The 12,092-nt window shown below is 38.2% G+C and overlaps 1 protein-coding gene across 14 annotated transcripts in view; it reads right to left on the reverse strand.

The window, feature by feature from the left end:
- Window positions 1-12,092, reverse strand: part of LOC125022175 (calcium-activated potassium channel subunit alpha-1-like) — a 100,185-nt gene that overhangs the window by 25,705 nt on the left and 62,388 nt on the right. For 12 of the 14 annotated variants that reach the window (XM_047608565.1, XM_047608570.1, XM_047608573.1 and 9 more), the window contains exons 7-18: window positions 11,168-11,243; window positions 10,889-11,059; window positions 8,658-8,749; window positions 4,714-4,824; window positions 4,444-4,549; window positions 4,265-4,347; window positions 3,166-3,235; window positions 2,845-3,000; window positions 2,511-2,620; window positions 1,873-1,941; window positions 1,319-1,405; window positions 295-371 (exon numbers count right to left, since the gene is read on the reverse strand). In XM_047608565.1, the coding sequence (XP_047464521.1) occupies window positions 295-371; window positions 1,319-1,405; window positions 1,873-1,941; window positions 2,511-2,620; window positions 2,845-3,000; window positions 3,166-3,235; window positions 4,265-4,347; window positions 4,444-4,549; window positions 4,714-4,824; window positions 8,658-8,749; window positions 10,889-11,059; window positions 11,168-11,243 (1,208 nt within the window). Of the gene's footprint in view, window positions 1-294; window positions 372-1,318; window positions 1,406-1,872; window positions 1,942-2,510; window positions 2,621-2,844; window positions 3,001-3,165; window positions 3,236-4,264; window positions 4,348-4,443; window positions 4,550-4,713; window positions 4,825-8,480; window positions 8,573-8,657; window positions 8,750-10,888; window positions 11,060-11,167; window positions 11,244-12,092 lie in introns of all 14 variants that reach the window. The other 2 variants (XM_047608566.1, XM_047608576.1) reach the window with 1 other exon arrangement.

The following is a 12,092-nucleotide window of genomic DNA, read 5'->3' on the forward strand; positions in this document are numbered from 1 at the left end:
CGGTAATTTGGGTGAGCTGACGCTTAAATCAGGTAGTCGCACGGGGGGGAAACTTGGGAGTTCCCCACTTTGCTTTGGCAGCGGAGAGAAATCCGATCTCCGTGCACAAGTTACAGGGTTTCATGGCGTGAATAATTAATGCCGGGACTAAGCGATTCGGACACATGGCTACACTACGTGGGTCGTGTGAGTACAACATCGCCCCGCTGCTCTAACGCGAACTCTCCCTCCGCTGCCTCACTTCAGCCCGAGCGGGAATATTAACGAGGCCGGTGTTTATACGTAATCACTTACATTTCTTGCAGCCGCATTTCTTTATCCTTTTGGGATCGGTTATGTCGTCATGGCAGGCCTTACAGTAAAACAGCGCCCTGCGGATGAAGAACAAGAATGCCGGTGTAAGATGACCCCTCGTGACATTTCATCTCCACTGTGTCTGGAACTAGTGGATTCAGTTTGAAAGTTTATATTAATGAAACGTTGGAAAGTCTTTTGAAAGTCGGGCGCCATTATTAAAGGAGTCTTTGATCTATGGTGAGTATCAGGTTGTGCCAACAGCTAACACTCCTAGTCAGCTATTTCTTCCTGCAAAAGAAGCCTCCTCAGCTAAACAACAAGGGTTGATTCCTCTTCTTCATATACAAAATATAAAAAAAGTCCGAAATCCAATAAATCAAGAGAAAGAAAAAATGACTGCATGCTTTTATAAGCAGCTGATATCCTTCTCTTATTGTGCCATTTGTGTTTGTCCCCGACTTTCTTTTTTTTTTTTAGACTGTAATCATTACTCATTTCTACACCGCCATAACATTATGACCACCTCCATAACGTTGTGTACGTCTCCTTTGTCCCTCCAAAACAGTTGTGACTCATCAGAGGATGGACACGGGCCCTCTGAAGGTGTCCTCTAGTGCTGGTAACTGTATGTTGTTAGTGGGGAAATTTGAGGATCATCCCACAGATACTTGATCAGTTTGGGATCTAGTGAATTTGGAGGCCAGGTCAACACCTTGTGCTGTTTTTTGAGTTGTTCCTAAAACGTTTTTGTGTGTGTGTGTCTGTGCATCCTGCTGGGTAAGGCTGCTACCACCAAGTCATTGCTATGGGGTGGGGGTTCCTGGTCTGATCTGGTCTAGGCGAGTGCTGCATGTCTAAGAACATTTACATGAATGTGAGGTCCAAAAGTTTCCCAAAAGAACATTGAATTGTGACGAGATGGTTATTTACGTCTCCCGTCAGTGGTCATAATGTAATGGCAACTGAGCTAATGAGGGTAGACAACAGTTTTTTACAGACATAATGTAATCTAATTTTTTACCTTTTTACTTCTTTGGCATCACTGGCAATGAAGAAGCCCAAAGTCCCCTCCTCCATTTTCACGTGGTTTCCGGGGTTTATCAGGGTGCTGTGAGGATTTACAGATGCAACAACAGAAAGTTATATCACAGAATCTGCAAGGCTTTTTTTTTTTCTCGCTAATCACTGGACTGGCACAAGCTGCTTGGATTAGTTTTCTACAGCTCATTTGGGAGGATGGCCTCCGTTTATTGAATTAAGCTGATGAAAGAGCAGCGACACTATAAAGGATATAAATGGGAGTCAGTGCATTAGAGGAAGCAGTAAACAAGGCTTCTGCTGCGCTGCCACCTTCCATTTTAATATAATATCAGAGAGACTTGTGATGCCTCAGAATAAACCAAATTGGAGAGCAATTTAGCACATTTTGTCAAGCACTTGTGTTGGCAGTCAAACAGAGGCTGATGATTCAAAGTAGCTTCATCGCTGAAAGCAAACACACCTGCATATAAAAGTCTTTTTTTTTCTTTTTTTTGCATGAATTTTAATAATCCACTCACGAGCTTATGCACGTACCTGCTTTCCCTTTGATCAGACTTGTACTCTATAGCTATCAGTAGTAGCTTTAGCTTCACGTAGCAGAGTCTGCAAAAGAGAATGAAAATAACAATTAGACCTCGTATATCTGAACATCATCTCAGTTCTGCTTTGAGGTTCAGATTCCTCTGTATCTTGGACACTTATATTATTTTAGCTCAACTTAAACCTACAAATCTAGCAGATGAAAAGTGAAGTAACTGCAGTAGTTAAATATTTTAAATAAGGATTATAGGAACAGGGGCGTCGCCAGGAATTTTGGGGCCCCAGTCACGGGGCCTTACTTTTCCCCCCAATATGGCGCCACTGTATAGAAACACCACAGCGCTACAGTTTTGTTCTATCCCAATCTCAATTCATTCATTCATACTAAATCATTTAATTTATTACTGTGCATTTTTGCAAATTTCTGCTTCAAAATAACTGCTTTATTTGTGGGGATTACAATGAAAATACGAATGAACACAAATTGCAAAACGCTGTGCTAAAGAAAAGTTATTATGACACAGTTAAAATACAATCCTACATTTCCATACAACATATTAAATTACATGCATCCAGAAACAACACAAAATCAAAGTTAGCAAAAATTAAAGCAAATGCTTCTCTGTACTCACTCGCAAATTACCGGGAAGGACAAACCCACAAAGGCACTGGACAGATACTCCGTGTACATCTCGTTGGCTACTCCCTCAAGGTAGTACTTCTGCCAAGTGTCCTCCTCAATCTACAACAAAGGAGCTTGCACCATTACACAAATTAAGAAGACCTCATCGTTAATGCAAGTTCAGTTTACTTTTTCTCCGAGTTCATCCCGACCCACTCACCAGATGCTACACACAGGTCTCATCTGGGATCATCATTATTATCTATTCAGGCTTTGTTTACGGCCAAATTTACTTCTGAACTTAATCCAGTGAGCACAGATGGATGAGTCTTAGCTGTGGCTACCTTGATGAAGGACCTCATGGAGAAAAGGTTTGCCAGCATGGTGGAGAGGCCCTGAGCCAGGCAGCTCTGGGCGATGAAGCCGAGCTTGAGCTCCGCGAGGCAAATGGCGTCGTCTCCCTCCTTCCAGTTCCAGCTTGGGATGTTCAGAAGGTGAGCCTGTAGGGGGAGAAACAAACAGAAACACGTTACAAGGTGTTAAAAATAACACAATAACACGAGTTTTTATTACTAATTTAAACAGATTTCAATCCAAAATGCTTAAATACAGCAGAAGCATCTAATTGATGACTCCCATGACCTTTGTAGTTGATGAACACCAACCTTATTGTGGTACTGCAACATCTGAGTAATTATTCTGATCTTTGGGTGGTAGTTCTTGATAGATATTACCCTGATGAACATCAAAAAAAAAAGGACAAAACAAAGTGAGAACACCTGCAAAACAACAAGACTGATGAAGAGCTCATCTGATCCAGGATGAGCACCAATCACTTTACTACACTTCACCACATATATATATATATATATATATTTATGTTAATTTTAATTATTTCAAGTAAATCTTTTACTTTGCAAAGTGGGCTCAGATCTCCGAGAGAATTCATACCGTTTGCATTAAAGTTGTATGTCAGAGTGACAATGAAGCTTTGATTTGAAGATTAGAATTTATTTAACAAAGCTTTATGTGTTTATATTGATTCACATTGTCTCTCTCTGTAGCTTTAATTTTCCAAAAAAGAAAGTGAGCAGCAGCAGTTTGTTAACACTGAGAAGGAAGGAAAATGAAGTGGAAACTGATTTTCGAAACGTGGACGTTTTGCTTTTGGGGGTTTTACGATTTTTGTGCATTTACACCATTGTCTGGTTTTACTCTGAACATTTTTCCACTTTCAAAGATTCCACATCACTAACACGACATGAGACACAAGATGAGGTCGAGCTTTAGGAACAAACCTTCTTTTCCTTCATGATTAAACAAGTTAACACCATTAGCAACACGTTTTAATTATTTCTGGAGCGCATCACAAGCTTATTTGCAGTTTTAGACCGAAAAGCCTGTTTCATTTTTGTAAATCATCTAAAACAACAGGCGGTCCACGACCCCTAGGGGAGCCACAGAGTTTATTCGGCTCTAAAAGACTGGTGGAGAGCTGCCGTTTGAATAAATCTATTTACTCAACAAACACAATTAGTTAAAATTAACTATAGTTCAGTTTCCTAAAAAAAGAACATGTTTTATAATAACCACTCGGAAATAAAACAATTTTTTTAAAAAAAATAAAAGATTCTTCATCCAAAACCTTACCCTTTTCTTCCAGTTCAACAATATCAATATAACATTATCATCAGAGGCCCAGATAAAGACAGAAAGTAATAAATAAAACATCATCATAAATCATGGAGAACCTGCGCACGGTACCTCATGATGTTGGATGCATCTTCGGCATCAGGGTCAGCGCAGTATTTGTTGGCTAAGATCAAGCAGGCATCAGCAGATTCAATCTAACAAAAAAACAAAAAACAAAACACAAAATCCAATCATTACCAGACAGTGAGCTATGGTTTCCCTCAGAGGAACAATTATTATCAGTCAGTTACCTTGACTCTGGCCAGGTCATGTGGGTTCAGGACCGATCCTTGGTAAAACTCTACCTGGGTGAAGTGGCGCTTGAATAAGGCTTCCAGCTCAAGATTAGGGGAAATACTGAGAGAATAGATCGAAAAAAACAAACAAACAAACAACAAAAACGTTTGAATCTGTGCAGAAACACGCCTGACCTTCTTAAATTTGTTTGTCTCTTTAGCAATAAAATATGCTGTTAGTTAGTTTTTGTCAGGACACGAGAGAAAAGTAAAGTTTGTACTCACTTATGGAGAAAAACAATTTCTACATTGACATCATCCCTGTCCTTGTGTAGGAAGTCTTTTAGAAAGTTGGACACACTCTCGAGCGTTATATGACCACAGACCACGATGTGCCTGGGAAAAGGTGCAGAGGTGCAGAGCAACAATGAAACTAAAACACACATAATGAGAAGCAGGAAATTAAACACACACACACACACACACATAGAGACAAATCGTTGTTTGGTCTTTGTCCTGGAATCAAAACGATATAGGTTTGATGCGACAGGGATGTGATGGACATTCAGGTCATTCATTCTGTGTGGAAATGATTAAAAAAAAAAAAAAATGTAACAGGAGGGATGTTCTACGTTCCCAAGTGAGGACTGAACGACAAGGTCAGAGCACTATGTGGATTTCAGTATCAGATTATAAAGGATCAGTTTACTTAGATGGAGATTATGAAATCAGCACACAGTTTATTTCTATTCCCACATATCCCAGACCCTTTACATAAAGAACTCAATTTACGTTCTTTAGTATGTGTTTAATCTTTATTTATGAATTATTCAGAAAGTTATTTTCAGGCAGCCACAGCTAGAAAAATCTCACTGTTCTGCAAGTGAGTCTTTGTGGCTTTTAAACACAATCACAGATACTTTGAATCCACATGTTCTGCTAATTTGTAAAAGAAAAGAGTCATGTTAGTTATCTTAAGTAGAGGAAGTAGAATTAAAAAGAGGACAGTGGGAAGTTTAAACAAAATGAACATTTCCGTCTGACTAAAAACAGACATGCATTAACATTTAAAAGTTGGGAAAAGTCATGCAAAATAAAAAAAAATAAACACAGCTAATCTAATGTACCTGCTATGCTAGCTGTTAATATTCCTACTTGGTTGAGTCACAAGAAGACAAATACTTATGCTCCTTATGATCATCACAAAAAAATCATATAAACAACCAAAATCTGGTTATGAATACAGTATAAAGATATAAAATTTTAGAAGCTATGACTTGGTTCAAAAGAAGTTTTCCAAACCAACTCTGGCTTCTTCACGACGACGACAACAAACAGAAGAAACGCATGCTACACAAAGCCACATTTAGTTCAGAGCACTGAGGCAAACCCAGAAGAATCTCGCTACCTCTAGATTTCGCTGCAGAGCTTCGGACACATATACGTGGTCACGCTAAAGGTAGAATTTGACATTTGGGAAATAGGCTTGTTCGCTTTCTTGCAGAGAGTTGGACAAGAAGATCAGTAACGACTTTGAAATTGGCTCAGTTTAACTTTAATGGTTGGAAGAGGAAGAAGGAAAACTGTTAGCGTGGGTGAAACATTCATGCTACACAAAAAGAAATGAAGAAAACTTTTAATTGTGTAAATTAGCGTTGCACGGATCGATACTGAAATATCGATACTTCCGATACCAGGTCTTTATGCTCTAAATAATATATAATAAATTAGGCGTTTAATACTCAATAGACTTCAGAGTTTAAAATAAATAAATAAATTACTCTGATGTCTTGTATTGTTTTATGAAGCTATGATTTGAAGTGCTCTACTTTTTTGGGTTTACTAGACACAGTATCGGATCGGTATCACCGATACCGGCCTGAATTTTACTCACTGACTGATCTGATCTGTTTAGATTTTTAGGTATTTTTAGGTATTTTAGGTGTCCCATTTAAAACCCAACTCCCCACCAGCCTTTTAAAACCGAAGAAGCTACTTCAAAGACAGTGAAATGTCAAAGTCTTCAAGAAACTCTACAAATCCAGTTGTCCTTGTTGCACTATGACCTGGATCACCGAGAACCTCCACGGTTCTGTTTTCTGGGTCATTTGTTTTGTGTTTGTCTTTTATTTTACCAGAAATAAGAAATAAGAAGTAGTTTGTGGGGACGATAAGCCTCTCTAAGTACCTGGAACTGTTTTTTTGTAGAAACTGGAGCATAAAATGTGCTCACATCTACAGACTTTTACACATTTAGGTTGAAATAAAATTCTACATATACTAGACCACTCAATATGTTCTTGCTCTTTTGAAAAATACTTTCCCACGAGGTTTTAAAGAGTAAAATAATCTTGGTCCTTGCAATGGAAACACAACCTTCAACAGTTCCTGGTCCTGAGGGCTAGCGACCAGGTAGCTTTATATTTATCACACAAGCCAGTGACAGTGGTATAAATCTTCTCATTTAACTTTGCAGCCGGAGAGCGAATAAGACTATTTCCCAAAACTGCCCAAGTACTCCTATCAACTGAGGATTTTATTTTTATCCTGAGGGTGTAGGTCAGACTGAAGATTAAGGCCAAGAATGTTCAAAAAGCGAAGCATGCAAAATAGACAAGCAGAGCAGGGCAGTAAAAGTTTTTCAAGTGCAGAAAAACTGAAAATAATAATAATAAAAAAATAAAATAAAGTAAAAAACAAGCAGGAAGCAAGTGATGGCACACAGAACTAAATGTATGAGTTTGATATCTTCTTCAGAGCTGATAATATTATAGATACAGATATGAGCTCACTCTCATTATTTCATTATTAGTTATAACTTCAGTGTGAACAAATTATAATTAAAAGTTACTCTTAAAGAAAACTAGTTCTGAATCTTTATCGACCCAGTAGGAGTATTTCACTGCATCAGTAACTTATACTGGGGCTGTTTATCAGTCTGCATTTATCTTAATTTTTATGTTAATCGTGGCATGAGAGAAGATGGAGGAACATAAAATGATGTGAATGAATGAATGAATGAATGAATGGATGAATGAATGACCTACAAACACACATTTAGCACATGTGTCCACTGACAATAAGCAGCATAATTACAATTAAGACACCACCAATCATGTAGGATTTTCTCATGGTAGAAATATAAGCATAATAAACTCTGATAAACCTCTATGCACCTTTAAGTTGTGTCTTTCAGCAACTGCAACTCAAATTTTTGGTAGATCTACTATAAGTTGTGCATCAATACAGGTTAATAATAAAAAAACAACTATATCCATACTTAATGTGTCCTGGAAGTAGCTATTGAAATAATTTTTAATTCTTTATCTTTAGGAGTAATTTGTGGTGGCTAATGTTAGCAAAGTTTATTTAAACTTTAAATCAGGTCAATTACACAAGTAATTAATGTTCGTGCTAGCTAATGCTATTCAGTAGAAGCTAACAACTGTTCCTGGTATCTATTCGAGTCGTTGCTTGAGGAGTCAGAGGTCTAATAAATACACAGTTTATAACTCACAGAGAAAATCCTACACGAGCCAACATTTAAGCATGACAATAATACATCAGTACGACTACACTGAAAAAAATTCAGTTTCAACACGCGTTTTTGTCTATTTTTGAGTTATTCAAGTCTCTTTTCATAAAACAAGAGAGAAAAAATGTTATTATTTTTGCCAATTGCATTGATAATCATCAACCCAATGGGAGTAGCAGACGTTTCACTTGTTTTATGAAAATAAGGAGATTTAAAACTCAGCAATAGACAAAAAGCACTCGTCTAGTTGAAGATTTCTTTCCAGTGTAGAAGCAGCAGTGACGGCTTGTACACGTGTAAAAGCTGCAGCAGTACAATAAACACATTGATCCTGGCCAAGTTCTTCAGTCACAGTGTGACTTCAGTGCTAATTGAGATCGTTTACATCTCAAATCACAGTTCCATGACATCTGTTTAAGCATCAAGTCAGACTATGTCACCTCTTTATGAGAGGGCCACCTGAGTCACACAATACCACACCAGTACAAGTTTGCCGTTTCTTAATCATTTGACTTACTTTCTGCCTCTGGTCGAGTTATAACTCCCTCCATATTTCTTCCGATTAAGGATGAGAGCAGCAATTTCTGGCACGTAGCGAGCAAACATGGCCTACATGCATGAAAAAGAAAAAGAAAAGGGCATGCAGAGAAGGTTCTACTGCGGCGGAGGCAGTAGAGCCTCCTTGAATACTTACTTTCTCCCATTAACCGCACTATAGGAACCACCATATTTCTTGCGGTTTCCTATTAACTCTATGATTTCAGGGACGTAGCTTGCAAACATGGCCTAAGGAGAAGATAGGAGACAGAAGAAGAGACTAAAAAAAAGACAAGTAAAGGAGAGCAGGTCCTCTCTATAGTCTGGAGTACTACTCTGTACGTGCAGGGGTAGTATCTATACTTATTTGTTATCGGGAAAACGGAAAAGAAAGTGAGGAATTGTTGAAATATTAATTCAAATTAATGGAATTTAGTGAATGTAACCTGAAGTTAAATCAGTTACATCCCTAAATTTGAGAAAGAAAAATAAATATATATATGAAAATGAAAGAGGAAATAATAAAAAAGGCTAATATTTACAGATTTTGGAAGAATAAAGGAGAAAAATGACAGTTGATGAGCAGTATGTCGATCTGTGGTAGAAAAATAAAATCAAAAAATTATACAAATAAAGAAAAAAGGGGGAAAAAAGCCTTATGTGCCATGTTTTGTCCAACAAATACATGTGTGGGGTCGATTTGATCGGCACAGCTGAATGGATGGCAAACATTAACACTGCTGCACAGACTCCTAGAGACTCTAGTAGAGCTGAGTGGGATTAGTTTACAAACTAAGAATGGACTGTGAAAGGATCTAAAAAACAAAGCAAAATATGGCTCTGAATATGTGGTTAAGTTCCATTTCCTTCTATTGTTGCTTGTATTTTAATGGGTCACTACCATAGACCCCTTCGTGGCCTATGTCACTGTGACGTCTCGGCCTTAGCTGGAGGCAAAACAGTGGGAAGTTCGAGTCGAACGATGTCACTGTCAACTAGGAAAATGTCATCTTGCTCTATTTTTGGGGCCAAAACCGAAGCAAAAACACTAACTTGGAATTTTATCGCATACCAGCCACCGCTAGTCGTAGAAGGCTTTGGTTGAACGTAACTAAGAAAAATGATTGGAGTCAGACAATCATCAACAATGTTAAGTTAATCATTATTTGGAGGATTCTTGATTCATGCTAATGCTAATGCTAACCGCGAGGGTGTCCAAGCAGAAGTTGCATTTACTACATTACCCTCCACAGTTGTTCTGTTTACTTCTTGTAATATCTTTGTTGGAGAGGCTTCACTTGATAAAGACAGACCAGACTTCGTCCCCCCTCTGTCTTCTGTGTCGTACATCCAGTGAGTGGGATTGTAGGGATCGATGAATATAGTCCCATCAGTCAGAGTCAGGGAGTGAGTGTATTAGTATATTATCTAAAATATGTGTTTTCCTCGTCCATTCTTGCCAAAACAGTCCATTAATGCTAATGCTAATCACTGTTTACAAGGTGGAGTATTTGAGATTTTTTGCCTCCAGCTAAGCCCCGCCCCTCAACAAACACACACCTGTGTGTGCAGACTCATACAATGTATGTAGTGAAGACTATAAAATCATGACTGACTGTATCGTTTTTTAACATTTCCTTTATCCAACAAAAATGTGTCTTCTGATATCACAGTCACCTTCGCCCATTAAATTCTAATCAGCGCAGAGCAAACAAATAAATCCCAATTAAAATAAAATACTCCCTTTAACCACTTAACACTATCTGACTATTTTTAAATTTGTAAAAGTCTCATTACTCCATCATGTTAGACAATAACTACTTTGAATCATGTGGTCCCAACGCTTGAATCCAGCGTTTTCCATTAAGTTTCACCCAAAGGATAATTGCAGTTTCTCTTGTGATTGCATATTTTATTTCCATTACATCTATCCTGAATAATTCTTTCTAATCATATCACTCAGGTCTGGCTGTGAATGTTTGTGCAGAAGCAGTGATGTGGCTTCATCCATAGAGCTGGCTGATGGTAAATCATCCCCGTCTCACTGTGTTTGTTGGAAGGAGGGAGGGGAATCTGGAGGGTGGAGCCACCTGAAACCGCAGTACTCTTTAACAGTTAATAACACAAAAACTCTACATGTCATATATCAATTAATATGCAACAAAACTCCAGCACTACGACTCAATAAATGCTGCGATACCGTGGACGCCCCGTAGAATACACAACATACTGTGGTGAGCCACAAAAAATAACACCTCAGCGTAAACAACAGGCGAATGGCGTCCTGAGTTCGAGTCCCGGCGTTTTGCTACAACACCCGGAGGAGTGTGATGACTGGTTGCATGGAGGAATTTTAAGCAGGAATAAGATAACGAGAGGGATTTTTACCAAACCACCAAGGATGAAGAAGACCATAAACAGGCGGCCCAGGGTGGTTTTTGCATAAACGTCTCCATAGCCAACAGTGGACATTGTAACCATAAGTAAGTAGACACATTCCCAGTAGGAAAGTGCCTGTGAATTTTGGAAGTTTTCCCAAGGATCCCCTGAGTTCTCCACCTGGAACACAGGTAGAAAAAGGTTTTCACATCAAAAAAAAATATATATATATATAATCCGTACTAATAAAGAGTGATGCCTTCATTTACATGTCTGCCACAGACTCACCAAATGAATGAAGCCTGCCGCTGTTAGCCATGTGCTTATGAAGATTGAACACAGGTTCACCAGCTTAATCGAGTTACTAGATGAGAGAAGAAGTTAAAAGCGAGTTATTTTTAGTTTAGCATTAGTTGCGATATGTAGGAATAAATCTGCAGCTCAGTACTTAAACACGTTTTATTGTCGTATCTGTAAAAGTAATAACATGCAGGAAGATACAGGGAAACTTTTAAAGCTGGGGCTCCTATTTTGATTCATGCAATTTGTTTAATTAATTCATGCACATGAAATTACAGTGATCACGCGTGGGAATCGTGCTGTCGTTTCGTTAAATAAGCATTACCACAAAAATGTTCATATCAGAAGAAATCAAAGAAAATATTGTATCTGAGGTATTTCAGGTTTCTTCAGGTTTCTTACACATTTGAAATTTAAAAAATTCCATACTTTTTCAGGCTCTAATTTTCAGCTCAATCTGAATATATATGTTGTTATGTCACCAAATAATGTCCATAAGATTATAGCCAGGTAATGTAGCTCATACAAATAAGTTAAGATCAGTATGATCATCTGTGTAGCCTCCTGTGCCTTAAAGCGCCTTAAAAACTAGATCGATCCATTTATTTAGTTTTTAGACATCATTTTATGTTTTAGAAAATTGAACAGTAGTAACAGTCTTGAAACTTGGAAATCTTTCATACTTTTCCATTGAATTCCATACTTTTTCCGTACTTTCCGTACTTGTGTAGGAACCCTGGTATTTTGTGATCTTCCCTAATATGGCTTCATGTCTTATTGCGGCGTCCCTGCACTTCTTTGTGCGCGCTGCGTTTTACCGTCATGCGAGTGAACAAGTGAGGAGATTATTCTAAAGCATTTCATTTCGCTATAAGCTCTTCCCGACATCTGCGCAAAAAGCCTTTTTCGCTCT

This window comes from Mugil cephalus, chromosome 16, assembly GCF_022458985.1.
Source record: "Mugil cephalus isolate CIBA_MC_2020 chromosome 16, CIBA_Mcephalus_1.1, whole genome shotgun sequence".
Taxonomy (NCBI): domain Eukaryota; kingdom Metazoa; phylum Chordata; class Actinopteri; order Mugiliformes; family Mugilidae; genus Mugil; species Mugil cephalus.